Source organism: Podarcis muralis, chromosome 2 (genome assembly GCF_964188315.1).
Source record: "Podarcis muralis chromosome 2, rPodMur119.hap1.1, whole genome shotgun sequence".
In the NCBI taxonomy this organism is placed as follows: Eukaryota; Metazoa; Chordata; class Lepidosauria; order Squamata; family Lacertidae; genus Podarcis; species Podarcis muralis.
Genome location: NC_135656.1, coordinates 29,286,817 through 29,308,334, shown reverse-complemented (window position 1 = coordinate 29,308,334; position 21,518 = coordinate 29,286,817). Strand labels below are relative to the sequence as shown.

The 21,518-nt window shown below is 41.7% G+C and overlaps 1 protein-coding gene across 4 annotated transcripts in view; it reads left to right on the top strand.

Moving 5' to 3' along the window:
- The window catches only part of RPTOR (regulatory associated protein of MTOR complex 1), a 314,753-nt gene that overhangs the window by 220,349 nt on the left and 72,886 nt on the right, over positions 1 to 21,518 (top strand). For all 4 annotated transcript variants that reach the window (XM_077924087.1, XM_028714738.2, XM_077924086.1 and 1 more), the window contains exons 13-20: positions 58 to 168; positions 8,087 to 8,161; positions 8,454 to 8,519; positions 8,700 to 8,891; positions 9,910 to 10,050; positions 14,021 to 14,138; positions 15,426 to 15,566; positions 17,323 to 17,481. In XM_077924087.1, coding sequence (XP_077780213.1) covers positions 58 to 168; positions 8,087 to 8,161; positions 8,454 to 8,519; positions 8,700 to 8,891; positions 9,910 to 10,050; positions 14,021 to 14,138; positions 15,426 to 15,566; positions 17,323 to 17,481 — 1,003 coding nt within the window. The remainder of the gene's footprint in view (positions 1 to 57; positions 169 to 8,086; positions 8,162 to 8,453; positions 8,520 to 8,699; positions 8,892 to 9,909; positions 10,051 to 14,020; positions 14,139 to 15,425; positions 15,567 to 17,322; positions 17,482 to 21,518) is intronic.

The following is a 21,518-nucleotide window of genomic DNA, read 5'->3' as shown; positions in this document are numbered from 1 at the left end:
TTCACCTACTCCACACTTCCTAAGTTTATTTTTGGTTCTCAAATTCTCTTCCTCTAGGCTCTGTCTGTTGGCATTTTCCCTTATGTGCTAAAGCTTCTCCAGAGTTCTGCTCGAGAGCTAAGACCTCTTCTGGTCTTCATCTGGGCCAAAATCCTTGCAGTGGACAGTGTGAGTAACCATGAAATGTTAATTTAGTGATGATGCAGAATATGTTAAAAGGGCTGTCTTGATTCATTGCAGAGCCAACATGTGAGATAACTTGTTCATGCTTAGGAATGTCATTAGTATGAGAGACTTGCCCAAAGGGAATTAATGTGGAACCATGAGCAAGTTGGACTTAGGAGTGCATGCAATCTGCAGGCCATTGATGAGTGACCTAGCCAGCTCCTGCAATTTGTGGAATACCCTTCCCAGGAATGCTTACCTGGCACCTTTAGACTCCAGGAGAAAAAGTGTCTCTTCAACCAGGCAGTCGACTGATTAACATTCTATGGCTTATTAAATGCATTTGTGGGAGGTGGGTTATTGGGTGGTGGAGGTTGTTAATAATACCCCACCCATCTGGTTGGGTTTCTCCAGCCACTCTGGGCAGCTTACAGCATATACAAAAACATAATAAAAGATCAAACATTAAAAACCTCCCAATACAGGGCTGCCTTCAGATGTCTTCATGTAGCTCTCCCAGTCTGTCTGTCTGACCATCTACATTGAAGCCATTTGGGATTTACTGGAACTTACTGGTAGATCCTGCTCAATGGTCATTTTGTGTGTTGACTCTGTATGTCTATGTCTGTCTCACTTCCTAGTCTCATTTTTAATTCACCTAAAGGTATATCAGCTTGCATTGTGCATAAAGGTAATTGCAGACAGAAATGATTAACCAATATAAGTATTACAACATCAAAACTAGATATTTTTTTACAAGCCTGACATTTACAGTATTTGTGTTGACTTAAGTATTTTGATTGCCTTTGCTGATTAATGCTTTAAGCACAAGCAGGAGGAAAGAGCTATGATCACGCGCTGGCATCCTTTCCTGCTGATCCAGAGTTATGTTTAGTGTTATTAAATATATTTTGGATAATGTTTTAAGAGGATTTTGGACTGCAAAGAAAATGAAAAGTAATCTTCAAGCTGTTCTGGGGAAGAAAAAGCTCTTTTTTGATACATGTTTTTGTTTGGCTGGAGATACAAGCCTCCATGTATAATTCAGAATAAGAATATATTCACCGAATCTGGCACACGGCACCGTGGAGGCCAATATGCCAATGAAATTGTTGTCAGGGAGTACAGAACACATTCCCGTCTTTAAAAGATAAGGCCGGATGTAGCCTTCCAGCTTAGACTGAAGTACATGCTTTAGAGTGCCAGAGATGTAAATCCTTTAGAGTTTAGACCTCATTTATGCATTATGCTTTCTATGATCCAGCATTCTGCAGCAATTCTGGGATTTTGAGACAGGAAGCCCTTTCCATGTTTTGTTCACTTCACTGGATATAATATCTTAGGCTGGGAAACATTTGTACTTTTTCCTCCTTTATCATTTGTGAAACATCATCTCATGTTCACACACCATCCCCCCCTCCCATTAACCATAAGTATAATAGCAAACGTAGGGGGAATGTCCATCACAAAAGGATTCCCTGTCAACCTGTGATCCCTAAAGGTGACAATGCCCAACCGTTTCTTTCTCCGATCCCTTAATGGGGAATTTATCATAAAAATGAAGGCATAGAAGCATTTGTGTTTGCAGTGTATATCCAAAATTCATTACATATTAGATTTCCATGACTGTCCGTCATAGTGTGACAAAGAATGAAATGCAGTGTGTTAAAAGTAGAGGAGGGGGCTGGGAGGGGCATAGGACACGGTCTGTTGCCTAACAGCCCAGTAGCAATTATCCCTTAAGGTTTAGGCTCTTATGGGTATGTTTCTTGCATGGCCATGGCATTCCAGAGCTAGTCATTTTGCAAGATTTATGTCAGGTAACAATGTCTGCAGGGGAATGTCTATGAATGTAAGTGAAAGCATTATCCCAGCTGCTGTAGGCAATCATGAGAAGCTGTTGTTTTGGTGTGTTGACTGAAAGATAGATGTAGTGATTAATTGTTCAGCTGCAGTGAATCACATCTGTGCGACAGAAGAAAAAGAAGGTAGAAAGTGGAGGAAAGCTAAAAGTGTATTTCTGTGCAGTGTAGTGGCTAAGCTATGAACTGTGCCTCGCCCGTGAACTTGCTCGGTGACCTTAGGCAAATCACTATCTCTCAGCCTCAGTCCCACCTTCTGCAATATGGAAGACAGCAATGCTGACTTTCCTTATGGGCTTGTTGTACGGATCACAACTAGATTACATGTGAAAGCACTTGGAACAGTTGAAATATTTTTAAAATATCAGTGAGGTTTTAGTAGTAGTGGGTTGCTAGACAGAACTACCAGGTTAACACAATCCTTTTCAGATTGTACAGCATATACTTCAATTCACATGGTTGTACCTCAGGGCCCAGCTAATGTTTTTGGGAATACCTGGATAGCTCAGTTGGTTAGAGCATGGTGCTGATAACACCAAGATTGCAGGTTCGATCCCCATACGGGACAGCTGCATTTTTCTGCATTCCAGGGCCCTGGATTAGATCAGCCTCAAGGTCTCTTTCAACTCTACCATTCTATGATTCTTTCATTCTGGTCCTGCAGAATTTCTAAAGCTAAGTAATCGAGATTGGAGGCTTATATGAGAACAGGATTTAATAAAAATCATGTTTAAAACAGACTTTGAGTTCAAATGTTTCCCTGGTTCTGATTCAATTAGAGGTGTTGTTTTTCATGTTCTCTTCAGCGCATATGCTATGGGGCAGCTTTATGGTCTGGAGCACTGATCCCTGGATTATGGCTTGGTTGAACACTCTATGTATACTGTTTGACCATTGAAGACTCAGTGTAGTCTACTTACTCATTGTTCCAACTAGCTTTTCTCTTACATTCTTCTGAACAGAAAAATATTATGCACTTCATGGTTTTGTCTGCAGGATGAACAAAGAACTAAAAGATCAGAAAAAGAGGAGTGAGAGGATGCCACAAGTATGCATGAGTGTGTGTTATATTGGAAAGCTTGGTTTTGGACTGTGTCTAGTTAGTGCCTTTCCTTTTTTAAAAAGATTGTTTTACGTTTTGACTGTGCAGAATGAGCAAAGTGGCAAAGCCAGCAGGAGTTGTATCTTTTTAAAAACTGTCTATGGGCACTTTGTGTGGACATCTTTTGTTTTTATATCCACTTTAGTGTTTGAATACTTGGTTTGGTGCTGCAGTATTCATAGTATTCATGTTTAGTTGTGTTGTGTTGTGTTGTGTTTTGCAACTAGACATACTGGATAATATCCATCTAGACACACACATAGTAGGCAACAGAAGCAGAAGGCCTGCCAACCCTCTTGAGCAAATATGGGCACAGCTATTGTTGACATGGGGGGCATTTGGGGGTAGTGTATTGACACAGTGTTGTAATATGACTCTTCAACCATATGGGAACATAGGAAGCTGCTGTATATTGAGTCAGACCAGTGATCCATCTTGTTTAGTATTGTCTACACTGATTGGCAGTGGCTCTTCAGGTTTCAGGCAGAAGTCTTTCCCAGCCCTATCTAGAGATGCTGGGGATTGAACCTGGGACCTCAGCTGTTCCATCACAGAGCTACAGCCCTTCCCCTAGGACAGGCACAGGCAAACTCAGCCCTCCAGATGTTTTGTGACTACAACTCCCATCATCCCTAGCTAACAGGACCAGTGGTCACGGATGATGGGAGTTGTGGTCCCGAAACATCTGGAGTGCCGAGTTTGCCTTTGCCTGCCCTAGGATGTTGGGGATTAAAGTAAGATGTCCAGAAGGAAAGAAGCCTATGCTGTTGGGCTCCATCTCTATGTATATATACTATTCAGCCAGTGCAAACCCAATGAATGACTGTTGAAGCAGTGGTTTTAGGAGTGCACATAATCTCCAGGCCATTGAAGAGGGACCTACAGTTTGTAGAGGGAGGCTTGTGTGGGGCCTTTGTTACATATTTTTAGGCTCCAGGTGAAAAAGTTTCTCTTCAACCAAGCATTTGGCTGATTAACATTCTATGGCTTTTTAAATGTGTTTGTGGGAGATGGGTTATTGGTTTTGTTTGGTTTTTGTTTTATTGTGTATTTTGTATTCTCATTTTGTATTTTTCTGTTGGGAGCCTCCCTGGGATCTTTGGATGAAGGGCTGTGTACAAACTTAATAAATATTAATAAAATAATAATTATTTGTATTGTGGGGATTTTTGCTAGGCCAATTTTTACTGGGAATATTAATGAGCTGGGGGGGATCTTGAATGAAATTTCCCTTGACCATTCTATGGGAGTAATCATGTGATGTGCTAATCATTAAGTCATTGTAAAGGTATGTTAGATCAAGTAATGAACATGTATTAACACCAGGTTTAGATTTGGTGGATAATACATTTTTAAATTACCAATAGTGTTCATCCATAACTTTCCTACATAATCAGAATGTTTGGGCAGCTGAAATCAGACCACTGGATCTTCCAGCTCTCCTGTTTTTGTTTTAAGAATTCTTTCTTAAGGCCATAGATAGACAAATATAAACAATATCCTTTGCTAGCCTGCAGGCACTGGAATTAAGGAGTTGTAACTTAGAACTGTGATCACCTCATTAATGATAGTATAATTGACCATCACCATCCAGCTCCTGACAGTACATAAGTTAACTAGTGTTAATTTAAACTCCATGTAATAATGGTGCCAGTGGGATGCTTATTGTAGAGATAGAAATAACCACATTAGTAAAAGAGCAACTGCTCAGTATTTTACTGCATTAATGTCAATGCCCATTTAAATAAGTATACTGAGGTCTTCAAAAGGGAAGATGGTGACTCTTTAACCTGTGTAATAATGTACTACTGAAAAATCCCACTAGTAGAATTTTAGGGAAGAGTGAGATCTTGTGACCAAACAAAATGTTCCCAACACCCTTTTATTTTAGATTGTGCCCTTCAATGATGAATCTAGCATCTTATACTTGAGCTTAAGTAGGTATGCGCCACCCTCAGATTTGTGTTTCAGCATCACAAGGTTCATATTTTTTCTTCCCTCCTGAGGGAGGAAATATGCAGCTGATAATTAAAGCCCATTGTTACCTGCCCTCTTCTGCATGCAGAGAGGACTTTAATTGCTCACAGATGTTGGCAGTTCATACCACCTTCATAGCAAGCTTGCCACCATTCTGTTTTTACTGGTATGTCACGATTCCTTGAAGGAGGGAGATGCCATTGATGCTGATGTACGTTCAGTATTCTTCTCCCCCCGCCCCCCCGGTATCATATTGAGAGTACAGATTAATGCTCAATGTTATCACCAGAGTCTTCCACTGCAGGGTCTGTTTTCCTCAGGCAGGCAGAATACTGGTGGAATCTGGTGGAAGTAGTAACCAGTTTCTGGACAAATAAGTGGCCACTTACCTAATTGGCACCAGTATTAAAAGAGAGCCCCAAATAACCATTCATTGGAAGCAGCAAGCCCCACCCCCACCCCCAGCAAGAGTTAAGCCTGCTTATACATACAGCTTGGCTTCAGTCATTTTCTCCTACTTTGCAGCTGTCTGCAACAAGCAGCTTTAGTTACCTGAACAGTGTAGTTATTCTCTTGAATCTTTGTCTCTCCCACCTGCTTTGTTTGACCCCCCACCCTTCTTGCATTTTCAATCAGGAATAAAGAATGGTTACTATTTACCCACCTGGTGTTTAGCATCTTGCAGAACTCACTGGAGAGAGTTCAAAGCAAAGTCAGCTTCCTTCCTTTCTCTTCTCTCTACCTATTGTCACTTTAGTCTTTCATATAAATGTATGTATGTATGTGTGTGTGTGTGTGTGTTCATTCATCCTCTTTTTCTGGCCTTAATATGTCATCCCCAATGCTTAAACTGGCATGCAAGTGCACAATGTTTCAAGAAGCAGTTGCTAATGAGCCTTATTAGCACTAAAAGCCAGCCTGCTTGATTCTCATCTAATTGGCATCCAATATGAAACGTGGGGAAATCTCACTTTCAAAGGGAATTATTCTCTTATCAGGAGAGTTGGGCTATGTCATTTCCTTATTATCAGACACAGCAAAATGCTGTGAAACATTCATTTATACTGGAAATGAATAAAAGGGGTTGAATCAGGGACGCCATCTGTGGGGGGGAGCTTAACCTGTTTCCCACCATGCCAACACCAGTCATTAAAAATCAAACCTTCTCCTAGCAACATTGGGCCATCCTAACTTACGTTTCTTGGTCACACTATAAAAGGATTTTAGGTCCATCCCTGTGTATTAGGCCAAAACACATGCTATCAGGTTTAGTTCAGTCTCTAGAAGATTGTATGCTGCTTCTGTGTCCTTGATCCTGAAGTTCCTCTCCATATTTTGTCATTTCTTTCCTGTATGCCTTTCTCCTCCTGGAGTTTATCCAAGACACAACCCTGCCATGATTTGACATTTGTGTTTTTGCAGCCATTGCTTCAACTTCACTCTGTAAATTAGCATTTTGTTGACGTTGGCTCGGCCTGCTTTTGAGATGATTTTCGTCTGGCAATAGGTCCCAGCTTAACAGTTTCATCTCATAGCTACAACACCATGCTTCTCAACCTAGTGGCCTTTAGGGGACCAAACATGAGTCTGAAGACTTTTTATTAGTGACTTGTGCCCTTTTCTTATTTCCTCCACATTTTTCTACACAGTAGAACATTTGGAATAATTAGCATTGAGGAACATGCTGTAGAAAGGTTACGTTTGGATTGGTCATCTCACTTGATATTTCACAAAGGGTCTGTGAACAGAAATCTGGAATCCTGCGGTTTAGGAAGAATGCTCACTGCTCAGACCATTGCGGGTTTGATATGACATAAACAACTAAATTCTACTACCTCGTTGTGAGCATACTAAGTAGAGTACTTTATGGTTGTCAAAATATTGGCAAGTTTTTGTCTAATAAGTTAAATCATGGTTCATTGGGCACAAGCTTTGTTCACTGTAGGCTGTAATTGTCATTGGCTCACCCAAGCTGAGTTAGGTACTTCTTCCTCCTTGCAGAAAGCCCATTAGCAGAAGCCAAGGAAGAATGGAACCCTCTAAATAAATGTTAAAGGCCAGTACGTAAGGGCAGAGCAAATGCATTCTACTCTTAGAGCAGGGAAGCCAACATGATGCCCTCAAGATGCTTCTAGGCTACAAGTCCCAGCAGCTGCAGCCAGCAGGGCCAGTGGTTAGAGATGATGGGAGCTGTAGTATCAATATCTGGAGGGCATTGTGTTGGCTATCCCTGTCTTAGAGTTTTAATCAACACTGCTGTCATATTGCTGCAACAGTAATGGCTAGAAAACTGCTGGAAGCCAAATTCTACCATTCATGGCACAATTGCTTTCATGCAATAAACTGAATCCCTGTGCCTGTCCTTGGGGCTTAGACCAGAACATCTGCAAGATCTGTGTTACGGTGAGAGGCGTATGCAGAGGGGAGCAACATCTGCGTATCACTGATGCATGTGCATCTTCCAGACAGCTTTTTCTGAGTTTTCAGAAGAGACCAAGTTTCTGTAAGCAGAGTTTTGTGACATATCCATCTCAAATTGCCTCATCAGATACAGAGAACAGAGAAGAACGCCAATGCCAAATGAGCCACCTGGTTCCCAAGGTAGCTGCTGAAAGGGAAAGTTTAAAGTCACTCCCTTTCTCCCCATGGCTGTGTTTAGCATAAAAGTCAAAGGAAGCATAAAAGAAACAGGAAGACCCCGAATTTTGTCAGTTACAGAATAAGTATAGTTATGTAGTCTGGGAGATGTCGCTTCTTTCTACACCTGGCTTGCAGATGGCTGTACTCCCAGTACATTGCTTAGGCGGAATGAGCCAAAGCTGAGTTGTTATCTGTATAACTGGCTTCCTGATTATTGCTTTCAAGGACTCTCTGTACACGTGCAATTGATGAACTAAATGGAAATCATTTGAAGACTAAAAATAAATTATCTTCAGCTTATTGCTCTCTCTCCCCCCACCCCATCTGTCTTGTTTTTCAGTCATGCCAAGCCGATCTTGTGAAGGACAATGGTCACAAATATTTCCTTTCTGTTTTGGCAGACCCCTACATGCCGGTAAGGTCAAATAATCAGTCTTCACCACCATCCACCATCCCACCTCTCTGATTAGAACTTATGCTGATTCATGTGCTGCACCTATGAGGCAGCCATGCTGTTGATGGCCATTTTCATTATTTCATTTAATTTGGATTGTTAAATTAAGGAGACCTTTGAGAACCCTCAGTGTCAAAAGAGGCAAGTTCCAGCAGGAAGGATCTTTTTAAAAATAATAATAAAAAAAAATATTTACCTTGAAATATTCACTTATTATTTTATCTAATCCTCAATCTTTTGTGTGTGTTTTCAGGCTGAACATAGGACGATGACAGCTTTTATCCTGGCAGTGATTGTCAACAACTACAATACCGGGCAGGTGAGTAAAAGTTGAGGAATGGTGTGGATGGCTCTACATCTGACCTCGTTAATAATCTTGAATAAAAATGTTAGGGACCTTACCCCATGCATCTATGCTGCTCTAAAGGAGTTGTTTTCCTTAGAATTGTTTTATCGGCAAATAATGTGTTAAAATATCATGCTCTGCCCTTTGTTATAGGAAGCCTGTCTTCAAGGGAACTTGATTGCCATTTGCCTGGAGCAGCTCAATGATCCACATCCTCTTCTGCGCCAATGGGTGGCTATTTGCTTGGGGCGAATTTGGCAGAATTTTGACTCTGCAAGGTGGTGCGGTGTGAGGGACAGTGCCCATGAAAAGCTCTACAGCCTTCTCTCTGATCCAATCCCAGAGGTAATACAGCATCCAGTGGAGAGAGTGGTTTATGTGCTTGCCTTAGCTACCCAAAACAACTTCCCTATATTACTTGATCTGATCAGGGTACACAACACTAAACTTTGAAAGTATTCTTTCATTTAAAAAAAACAACTATTGATGAAAGTATTTCTATACCACCTTATAACATATGTGGGCAACTGTACAGCAATTAAATATAAAACACATTTAAAACAATTCAAATAACCATTAAAGTGGCTGGCTAATGAAACAGCTGCAAAGGCTGTTTAATTTATGAAGATCTTAACTAATAAGGCATGAACATGATTAAAAGAAATCTTAGTCAATTAATTTCATGAGTTTTGAGTGATTTATCTAGTAATTAATTCTATATATGGGTAAAAATAGTAATTCTGAAGGAAGCTTTCTTCATTGTAGCAGGTGTCATATTTTAATATACGTTCCCTTCTATGTAAGAGAAAAGACAGAATGCCTCTTTTAAAAGAGCACTCACCACTTGTAGTTTTTATGAATACTTGTATTAGGCAACATCCAGTGATGTCTGCCTTCTTATGCAATGGAAATCTGTTGGTGCAATAGAACCTCTGGTCTTGGTCTCCCTGTACATGCCCAAAATCCACTCCAAAGGATTTCTCAGTTTTCTGGAGCTGATTTTGCAGATTGGGGGGGACTGTAAGGTGGAAGAGAAGGAGAAACCCATGAATACCTGCCCAGTTAATTTATTTGATTAAAGCTTATACTAACTTATGACTCTATTAACTATTGCAGCCCTGTAATCCGTTCCTTTACCTTTTTTAATCTGTTAACTATTGCAGCTTTCAGCTGATGTGTTGAGGGTCTACTGGCCATGTGAAAAAAACATAGTTCTCATATGTCTGCATTTACTTACTAGATGTGTCCTTAATGTTGGGAGTGCTTTCCAATAGGATGGATATCTTTGCACTAAAACATGCAAGTGACAAAGTGTATGCTAAGAGTTTAAGTTGGACAGAGATTATTTATGTTTCTTTTTCAGGTTCGCTGTGCTGCAGTCTTTGCCCTTGGCACCTTTGTAGGCAATTCGGCTGAGCGGACAGATCATTCTACCACTATTGATCACAACGTTGCCATGATGCTGGCTCAGCTCATCAATGATGGAAGTCCCATGGTCCGAAAGGTATAACATGGGGTTGGGAGGGATAGGTGCTAGAGCCCCTGTGTTGCTGCTCAGCTTGTTAGTCCTGTCTGAACTGACTTTTATAGTTCATTGCAGCTGTTCAAAACTTTGATTTACTGAAAACAGGGAAAACCCATAGCTCAGTGATAATGTGCATCCTTCGCATGCAGAATGTTCCAGTTTTAACCTCCAGCCTGTTCCAGTTAGCAGAGCTGTGGGTCTCACTGCCTGAGACCTAAGAGAACCTCTGACAGTCAGAGTAAACAATACTGGACTAAATGGACCAATGGCCAGATTCCTTATTCAGCAGCTTCATCATATGTTTATATGATCTGTTCAGACTGTCCCTTGGCAATTTGTGCTTAGGTTTCCTTTTTCCTCCCTTGAGCAGGTCATGAGCATGTGAGGGCCCTAAATGACAACAGCTTTAAAACATTACAAGGTGAATCCTTGCACCCATGACTATTGCCAAACATTAAATGGCAAAAGACACATAGTCTTCAGAAATAGCCCAATAACTATTTCATGTTGAAGAGAAAACCCAGGTTAAAATATAAGATCAGCTGTGGACTCACTGTAAGCCTTAGTTTGATAACATGGAAATAATAGTGGCATGCCTTCAAGATAAATTATTTTAGCTTCAAAGTGCTGTGTTAATTGCAAACAATAAAAAAGTGTTGCTGAGTTTCCCCCTTTCTCATTAGAAATTCCGTAGGGATTCTTCAGGTCAGGGGAAACTACTTAATGTCTGTTCTATTGAAATACAATTCTAAAACCGGGCATTTGAGTGGTTTCTGTACAGTGTATTGTAATCGCAGGGTAATTTAGGATTCCCAGATGTCTAAATCTAGCCCTCTTATTCCACAACATGATGGGTGTCCATCCGGTATGGACTCTGCAGAAAAAGAGCACCATTATAAGACCTTAACTCTGAAATTCTGTTCTGGCAGCATTACGCAATAAAGAAAACATGGCATGTCCGCAAACTGGCACTCTCTAGGCCATTATTTGAGAGATTCATGAGGATGAATATACATACTTTGTGTACATGTGGTAGTGGCAATGGCTATCCGTCCTAAAATGTGCTTTGTTTTTTGGAATTGGCTTTTGTTCATGGTGTACAGCTTTCGCACACTGCTGCTTCTGCAGGCAAGTCTTCTTAGATCTTTGTGCCAGTAGAATCCTTACAGTAAATTGATAACACAGCAGGCTTCCCATTTTACCTCCCACATGGCCACTTCTCATTGGTTTCTCCTTGTTTTAACATCTTGTCTTCATCAGAATGGTTTGAGGGGGGGTAGTTAGCCAATGTGAATCTTTGGCTGCTGAGACTGCTTCATCATATGTAAGCGAATGCCATTTCCTCAATGCGAGAAACAGGGAAAGTTTTTGCACTCCTGCAGGTCATACTGGCTCTCTGTTTGTTGGCGATTTCTTTGAATCACAAGCCCTGTCGTGTCAATTGTTTTGTCTCTCCGTTTCCTGAGAGGCTTACGTAAATTTCAGTTTGCACTCGCCTTTCTGTTTTCAGCCTGAAGAATAACATTGTTCTGCTTTTCTCCCTGTCCTGGGGGAAATAAAATTAACTTCATCACCCAGAGTGTGATAAAGAACACTTGCTGCAAGAGGTGGTATAGGGTCAGTGGGGGGAGTTGACCTTGAATTGAGGGCATACACGCCATGGATCCCTTTACCATCACAGCTCCCGGGGGCCATCACTCTGAAACACAAAATGCTTTTTCTTGTCTGACCTGAACGTCAGGCTGCTTCATTTTGCCCAGTGGGGCCAGGCATGAGGCCTTTATCAATATGGCATTTCATTTGCTGTACAGTATGAGAAATCCCTTTGCAACAGAAAAAGGGCATTGCATAACAAAATAATGAAAGACCAGGCATTAGAAAAGGATTATTTTAGACCTGGCACCATATCCATCATTGAAAAGTGTGCTGCTGAATGCCAAAGGAAAGTGATATCTGTCAGCAGAGAGCTGTCAGGCTTGTATGTCACTACTTTCATTTTGGAGCTGCTGCATAAAAAAAAAGAGGACAGGGAAATGAGATTAGCTGTCCTGGCCTCTCTCTCCAAGACCTCAACACTTTGCAGAATTTCTTGATGCTCTTGCTACTTCCTCCCGAAACAGAAGCCACGTTTTGTCTCTGTAGTCCTTTCCTATTTATCACCCTTTTGATAGCAGAGTCTTACATTACAATCTACCAAATTAAATATGAAATATTAATTTGTTACTGGAAACAAGAAGTATGTGGCAGCCCTCCGAGAGGAAGAAGGATGAGTTTTGCAAGTGCAAGAGGGAAACAGGACAGTTCTATTCAGCAAAGAGCTTTCCATAATGGATTGGTGGGGAGAGGGCTGAGATGAAACAATAGTCCCTTGAAGATTGTTTTTCCTAACCTCCCACTTTAGAGCAGTAGCACATCAGTCACTTGATAGCACTGAGAAGCATTGTGACCAGAGCTTCCTGCCTAGTCTTGTCAAATTTATCATAGGCAAAATGCATTTCATCTTTTCTAGCCTCAGTTTGGGTAAATAGGACATTAGTAGTACTGTGTAGGGCTATTAAGAAAATGCCTTGGTAAGTTTCTGATCCTTCTGCACAAACGACCAAGCAACAATAAGAAGAGACTTTGATAGAATAAACAAAATTCTGTGCTAGTCTTGCAGAATTCAGGATTTCCCACCAAGAAATCTTTGCCTTTTTCACAGAAAATAAGTACCAGGTTGTGTTCCCCCTAAACTACCAAGGTTCTGCTTGCCCAATGTCAGATTTAATTTCTTTTTTGAGCTGACTGTGAACCACTGTGAACAGGTATGCATTTCTAACAGGGCATCATGCTATTTCTGTAACTCTTGGAATCATCATAGAAAAGGTTGGCAAGGCTTTACGGTCTGGACCATGACCCAGGAGGTCACACAAGAACCTTGCCTTTTTTATGATTCATTATGTCCTACAGAGGAGCTTGAATGGACCAGAGAAGAATGGCACAATGTTCTCCCTTCCCCTTCAGTTCTTCCAGTAGCAGTAGATCAGTTTGACAATTCTTGGCTGCATCAAAAAGTAAAGAGTAGCCAATAATGAAAGATATTTCGTTGCAAAGAATTCACTTTGGAGTCAAATGTTCCAGCTTTCTTAAGATCGTCACACTAAAGTGAAGGAAAAATCAATGCTTCACAAAGCCAAGTATAAAAAGTGCCCTCGTCCCCACTTGAGGTGACAAATGGGTATTAATTTTGTCAGAAGGCTGCTTTCACAGGGACTTGATTCTGTTGCTTGCTTTATTTAAAGTTGCTCACAAAATAGAGCTCCGGATATAGGTATATAAATTCAATAAATAATAAAAAAATAAATAAATAATAATATAGAATATTTCCACTGCATTTTCACAAAAGGGAACTTTGTAAAGTACTGCTATATGCTATTTTGAGGATTGATAATATTTGCTGTTGGTACTTTAAAGTCAAAATGTTCAACCCAATGAATGATTGCAGGAGGGATGGGGAGCCTGTCACAGCCCAGATGTTGTTGGATTCCAATTCCTATCAGTCCCACCAGTATAGCCAATGGTCAGGGACGGCAGGAGTCGTAGTAACAGGTCCTCCTTCCTGCTTTACAAGATACACTGAGGTGTGAACAGAATGCTTCAATAGCACTCTTGCTCCTGGACTTGCTAGGTTAAATTCAGAAATATATTGGCTTAACCTTAGAATGTGGAGTGGAGATTACTGCATCAATTTGTTTATTTGCCTTCAAGACCCGAAACATTGTTCTTTGAGTAGTCCTGGAACTTTGACTTGCAGATGGGTGTCTGCTTTTCCTTTATATTATCAGGTGAATGAGATCTTCCCTGTTTTTTGTTGTTGTTTTTTTGCAGTGGTTCGAGTTCTTTGCTGTCAGTTATTTCACATGCACACAGTGTTCAGAAGTCTGTTTTTCCTCCATTGCCCTCTCCCTAGGAGTTGGTGGTTGCACTGAGTCACCTTGTGGTCCAGTATGAAAGCAATTTCTGCACTGTTGCCTTGCAGTTTATGGAAGAAGAAAAGAACTATGCACTGCCATCACCAGCTGCTCCAGGTAATACATCATTTTCTTTATTAAAAAATTATAATAAAACTGTGGAAGGTAATTCTATGAGGGAGGGCAGTTTATTGGCTAAATCACAATATTTTTGGCAACCCTTCCCCCCCAAAAAACTGATTTTGTGTGTGAAGGTCAAATGAGGGCTTCATATTGGCTCCATGGTAGATTAAAGATTTATTGTGGAAGGACAAATAGTTCCCACTTCACTGCTCCCCTAGCACAAGCAGGAGCAACAAACCACAGTCCCTGCTCTAGCATCACATCCAAACGAGGAGTCATGGTTTGTTTTATTCTAAGCAAACCTTGATATGAAGCTAGGGTTTATTCTTGCTGTGACATGTGGACTGGGTCAGTGTTTTCTATCGCTTCTCCTCTTCTTTTCCTCCTCTTTGTACGTTCTTCTTAATTTGGGAAATACAGAAATCTGGATAAATTGTTGCTGGCCTTTTATCTCGTGAAATGTCATCTTAAATATTAAATATCCTGGATAATCTCTGGGGACTTGGGAACCTCTCCTGTCAGATAATTTAGATGAAAATACAGTTGTCTCCCTGCAATGAGTAATTCAATAGCGCCTTTGTCTGAAAGAGTGGATTATATTAAAAAATATGAAAACCTACTCTCCCATTCCCTTGTCTTTCTTGTTGCTGTTGAATAAAATAATAACGTGTTTACTCAGGATAAATTAAAGCTGTTATGTAAATAAAATGCACAAGAAGCATCTTATTTCCAGCATCAAGACCTAGCTATATCTGGCACAGAATTTCTAAAGCTTTTGTACAGCACAAATGCTTCTTGGATCTCTCTTAAGGAGGAAAACAGTTGAAATGCCAGGCTCTCATAGTATACTGTAACTCCTGCAGCTAAGCATTTGGCTGGGGGCGGGGGGACCCTAAAGCTTTGGTTGACCTTTTGTTACAGACAAGTTATATAGCCTCACACCTCACCATCACACCCCGCCACATTCCTTTAAATGGGGTTGTCATGTTAGTCCCATTAGAGTTAATGGAGCCTGCACAGCACTTGGTCAGCAAAGTCTAAAATGAACGGATGGAAACAGTAGCTCAGATTTAGGTCTTGTTTGCAGGAGGATGTATTCTCCTAATGCCAAAGTAGGGTACTTGCAGCAGTTAGCTTGTGTCTCTATTTATGGACTACCAAGGCCTAACCCAACTTTGTATAATATTAGGCCACAGTCATGCTAAAAACAGAAAGTTGTGATCCTTTTCCTGGGTGTTAGGAGGATGGGGTAGGAAATGAATAACAATATTGTCTCCATAGAAGGTGGAAGCCTGACTCCAGTGCGAGACAGTCCCTGCACACCAAAACTCCGTTCTGTCAGCTCCTATGGGAATATAAGAGCAGTCACGACAGTAAGGAATTTGAATAAGTCTCTGCAGAATCTCAGTTTGAATGAAGAATGTAAGTTTGCTTTTCAGGATTCTCTTACCGTTTACTCTTTGAATGCATGTATGCAAAGCTTACTCATATGATTGCTTCCAACCACAGCAATAATTAACCGACTCAGTGCCTATAAAAGTTTGGACGGCATACCTAAGTGATGTGATACAGGATTAGATCCGGAAAACATGAGTGGAAGAGAATTCACAGAAGAGCACTTTCCTGCCTCCTCTCACTCTCCTCCCACTGCCGCCCCATGTTAAAGGCCAATTAAGAGGGTCAGGGAATCCTCCAAGGTTGGAAGAGGCATGGGAGGTGCTGAAAGGGGAAAGGGCAGTTCACATGATGCTTCCATGTAATTTGGGGTGATTTCCCCCTCCTCTAGAAATGCACCCATCACATTCTAGAAGGTCCTCTGACCCTCAGGATTAGCTTTTTGCAAGTGCAAGATGGAAGAATAGCACAGTAAGCCCCCTTCTGCTTGCAATTTCCAGTGTACTCAGTTGTTTTTTAAAAGAGATATTAAACTAGCCTGTCTTTATATCTTGGGGTTGCTCTTCCCATAACTTGAGTAAAAAAAGGTAAAGGTACCCCTGCCCGTACGGGCCAGTCTTGACAGACTCTAGGGTTGTGCGCCCATCTCACTCAAGAGGCCGGGGGCCACGCTGTCCGGAGACACTTCCGGGTCACGTGGCCAGCATGACATCGCTGCTCTGGCGAGCCAGAGCCGCACACGGAAACGCCATTTACCTTCCCGCTAGTAAGCGGTCCCTATTTATCTACTTGCACCCGGGAGTGCTTTCGAACTGCTAGGTTGGCAGGCGCTGGGACCGAACAACGGGAGCACACCCCGCCGTGGGGATTCGAACCGCCGACCTTTCGATCGGCAAGCCCTAGGCGCTGAGGCTTTTACCCACAGCGCCACCTGCGTCCTAATTAGTGGTTCCTAATTAGCGCTGTACTGCAGACACCCTGTTTTTCAAAAGCCAAGCCATGGACCTTTGAAAATGTTGACATCTGTGTGGTAGTTTTGGATATGTTATTGGTGCCACCATACCCTCCAACATGTCCCAGCGCAAAACAGGGACGTGCTCACATGTGAGTCATGTGACCAACGCAAGAGCACAGCACCAAAAAGCACATTTTTTGAGTGCTGTGCTCTTGCATGAGAGCACGGCCCCCCAAAATGGGATGTCCCAGACAGTTGGTGGGTATGTGTGATGGACCTCCTGGGTGGGCTATGTGGGCCCCCTGGGGTCTGCAGGCCACCAAGTGGGAATCACTGCTCTAGAGCAAGATTTTCCACAGCCGCTAATACCGACACCCTGTGGTTGATGCAATCATGCAGGAAATGAATGAAGACCTGGGGGTCAAGAAAAGGGCCTAGGAGTGAAAAAGACGTTTACAAGGCATAATGCCAAAAAATTAATTGAGAGCTATGAGCCTCAGAAATATAGGCATAGGCATTTACAGAGCACACCTCCCTTGCCAATGATGAATCTCTATATTTAATAAGATAATATTACAATACATCAATTTTATGGTCATGGTGATGGATAATTAAGAAATGTTAATCATATATTGATATTTCTTGACTTTATTTCATTTACATTCCTAAGAATTTGGTTTGGAGTCAATGACAACTTTATTAGCACATCGAGGGGTCAATGTACTCAGAAGTTTGGGGAATCCTGCTGTATACTGATACTCCAAGGAATACTGTCCTTGCACACTTGCTTCTCTCAATGTTTCCTTACTTATTCTTTGTCTTCAACAGCTGGGAGCTCTGTTGCCTTTTCCCCTGGGAACTTGAGCACCAGCAGCAGTGCCAGTAGCACCTTGGGCAGCCCTGAGAACGAAGAGTATATCCTGTCTTTTGAGACCATTGACAAGATGAGAAGAGTCAGCTCCTACTCTTCACTGAATTCACTGATAGGTGAGCCTGCACATTTCCAAGCTGCCTCATCTCTATTCTGCAGAGTATGGTAGGAAAGCTTTGATGAGTAGTTCTTTGTAATGGCACATAGGCTTTTAATGTGAGTGGACAGCAACCTGACAAACGGAAATTTGTTTGAAGTTTTTTGTGTGTGGATGCAGAACAATGACACAGCTGCATTCGTGTGTGAGTGTGCCAGCTTTTCGAAAGGGGATGATGCATTTTCCATTGTTAACAATCCCAGCAAAAGAACCAAATGGTGATTGGAATTTGCAGCTGCTTCCAGCATTCTTACCTAGAAAACTGGGTGTTTATATTTTGTCTTGATGCACTGCCTATGTAACACCTATGTTGGCTACAATATACTAGTGCAGAGCTTTCCAAATTGTGTGTCATGACACATTAGTGTTTTGGCTGCAGTGTGTAGGTGTGCCGCACAATGTGTGTCCGTATCTCTTAAAAGGGGTTAGTTTAACCTCCGGTTTGCTAGTAAAACTGAATTACCATGTTGCAAAATGATGCATGTCTAGGAAGTGTATCACCAACATGAAAAGTTTGGAAAGCTCTGTACTAGAGAGTGGGGCTGACTGTTACTTCAGTTTCTGTTTCCCTGTTTTCTAGGGCTCATGGAGAACTCTATATGAAGCCAGTTGTGTTCATGTTTGTCTGCACCTGTGCATCAGTTAACTAAGTGATCCATGGAGCTTGTGCAAAGATGAGCGGGGAGTGGGATGGAGACAGAATTCTTGCACCTTGCTTTCTTATTTCTCCTCCACTACCATTACAACCTTCCCTCTTACACCCACCTCACCTCATTTCCAGTCTTTGTCTGGGCAGGACAGGAAAGCACCCAATTAGAACAACTGCTCCTTTTGCATCATAATGGACGTGGTTAACTCATGTGCCACAGACATTTCCTCCACACTTAGCTCCTGTGTTTATGTGGAGGTGAAAAGGGGGAAATAGGTCAAACCACCCAGATAAGAAAATAAAAGTGCTACTGGCTTGGCTCTGCATATAGAAAAACCTAGTTCCAGTACCTGGCACCTCCTGTTATAAGGCTGAGTTGTAAAACTTGAGGCGTTGGGAAACCATGGGCTAGATGGGCAAATAGTCTGACACCGGTCTGTTTTCTTATAAGAGTAGCATGGCAGGATTAGTACAGAGCTTTGGTTCCTGTAGGATTGTTTGTTTGTTGTAGCTAAATTACTCATCCCAGTCCCCAGACTAAAGTAATGTAGATTTTTGAGGAAGAGTGAATTGGTCGGATATTAAACTCACACAGACCGTACCAGAGTATGAAGCACAATATTGCTCCTAGACTATGATTCTAACTAATCATCGATCACATTGAGATGATGACAAATGGTCACACAGCCATTGAAATTTGGCTACATGATAACATTGCAAAGCCAAGTAAGCGAGGACAGGAAATATTTCCATTGCCTTTGTGCTTATTTGAAGCCCTGGCTGCTGAAAAGGCATAGTTTTTGAAGGGGATAAGAGTTTCTTCAAAAAGTGCCACCCCCCCACTTTAGCTCAGCCCACTGTCTCAGTTCCTGTGGTTATTTCTCCATAGTCTTCTGCTAATGTAAAGAGGTGCATATTTAGTTATTTACATGTGTCTTAAAAGAGTTTTAGAGCACAGCTGAAAAACATAGCCTAGGAATGAGATGAGTGAGAGCATCTTGAAGCACAAAAGCAGCTCTCTAGTGCCTTCCTCATTCATATTCAGACAGGAACAGCTCATATCCAGCTGTAAACGACATAGCTTATGGAAGTGTTTAAAATTCATAACTTACACGGAATCCCATTACTTTCAGCACTTACCTCTTTAAGGCCAGGGTTTTTCTTCTTCCTCCATGATTTCTTTTTTCTCCTCCTTCCTTTTTCAAATGCATCTTCCAGCCTTGCCTCTGCTGCATCCTAAAGGAATTGGTAAAAAAAAAAAAGGAAACCTGAACTTAGTCCATAGGTTTGCGCTTGAGTTGACCTGAATGGCAGATTATGTAAACTTTCGGAATCTTGTCAACTCCAACCTATTCTCTCCTGTTTAAATTTCTTCTCAATTACACTGGGCAGGAGGGGGATAACTTGTTCAGGACCAAAGGCCACAATAAGAATTTCATGAGCTAGATAGACTCAGACCACTTACACATAACTGACACTAACATTGTAAGATTATTATGGATTTCTAGGCAATGAAAAGTTGCACTTTCTGTGTGACACCATTTGCGTAGTTGGCAGTGTACTGTTCAGGGTAGACAATGAGCTCATTCTGGGTGATGAACAAGGTCTAGAGGAGACTGGCTTGGGATATGAGGCAGTATTGAGAAGCAAGAAGCAAGCATAGACTCCTGGGTATCTGTGGCTGGATCAGATTGTTCACAGTACCCAATAGCTCCCTAGGCAAACTCCCAGGGAAGAGGGATGTTGTCTAACAAGAGTCTTAGTCCATCCAAATAGGCCCAAGCTCCAACCTCTTAACGGAGGGCAAGTAACTTGGAGCATGGCACTCCATTGTTGTCAAGTGGGCTTCCAGGTGTGTTATCTCTGCTGAGAGCCTTAATGGAAGTGAAGGTTATGGGTGGTTGGTGTGGTGATGGAGTTTTGGATCCTTTCTTGAGATGGGCCAGTGTTTGACTCTGTATAGGGCACCTTCATGGATTCAGTTAGCTTTTTTTAGCTCATGGCAAGTAGCTGACTAGCCTAGACTAATTCTCAGGTCAGCCATAGAGTCCCTTCATCATATGAAGTGGGGAAAGGCGATATTGAACAAGTAATAATTTATGCATAGAGAGGGGCAGGATGGAGATAAAAGCATGTGAGGAATGGCTCCATAGCTCCATGGTAAAGCACATGGTTTGCATGCATCTGTTCTCAGGTTTCTTCCCTGGCATCTCCGGTTCAAAGGATCTCAGGCAACAAGACTGAGAAAGCCCTCTACCTGAAACCTCAGTGAACCACTTCCATGCAAAGTAGACAATACTGGGTTAGACAGAGCAATAGTCTTCTAACTCCATATAAGGCAGTTTTATATACCGTATTTTTTGCTCTATAAGACTCACTTTTTCCCTCCTTAAAAGTAAGGGGAAATGTGTGTGCGTCTTATGGAGCGAATGCAGGCTGCGCAGCTATCCCAGAAGCCAGAACAGCAAGAGGGATTGCTGCTTTCAGCGATCCCTCTTACTGTTCTGGCTTCTGAGATGCAGAATTTTTTTCCTCTTGTTTTCCTCCTCCAAAAACTAGGTGCGTCTTGTGGTTTGGTGCGTCTTATAGAGCGAAAAATACAGTATTCAAAGCCTTTTGATGCTTTCGTGCATGGGGCCTTTTCTCTCAGTTGCAATCTGTTTATTATCATTTCTTAATATGCACCTTTTGTTATGCTGCTAAATGTGAAATTTATTGTTATTTCATAGCAGTTGGTGGGGTGGGGTGAATCCAACCCTCCTGACCCTGACATCACAGCTGAAGGCTGCAATGAATTAGAAGTTTGCAACAGTCTACTGTAAAATAAATATCCTTAGTATTAAATAATTCTGAGCCCAGGAACTTATTTAGAGCTCCAGAACTGAACTGAGAACACAATAAATATACACAGAAATCAATTTTGGTTACACCCACACACACACACACACCTACACCCCTTTCCAGCTTTCTTCATTCTTTCAACATAGTTTAAGGGCAAGGAGTCAATTTGTTGTCATCTTTGTAAAACAGCTGGGGGTCAGAAATCTGTGTTGATCTACTTCAGATCACACAGTGATCTACCATTAGATCCTGATCTGTCTTCTGCTCACCGTGTTCTAGTACAATAGGCATAAATTCGCTTCTCCTCTGCAAATGCATGCATTTTAACAATCCTTTCCCCCACCCCACTTCCAGTCTATGTGAGGCCATAGCACTCCCATAAGTGGGTCAGGCTGAGGCATTTTGCTTCTCTAGAACACTGCAACTCCACCAAATTTTGTGCTTAGGTCTACCTTTTGCTACATATCCAAATGATATCTGAATCCCATTTTTAGCCCTTTCTCATC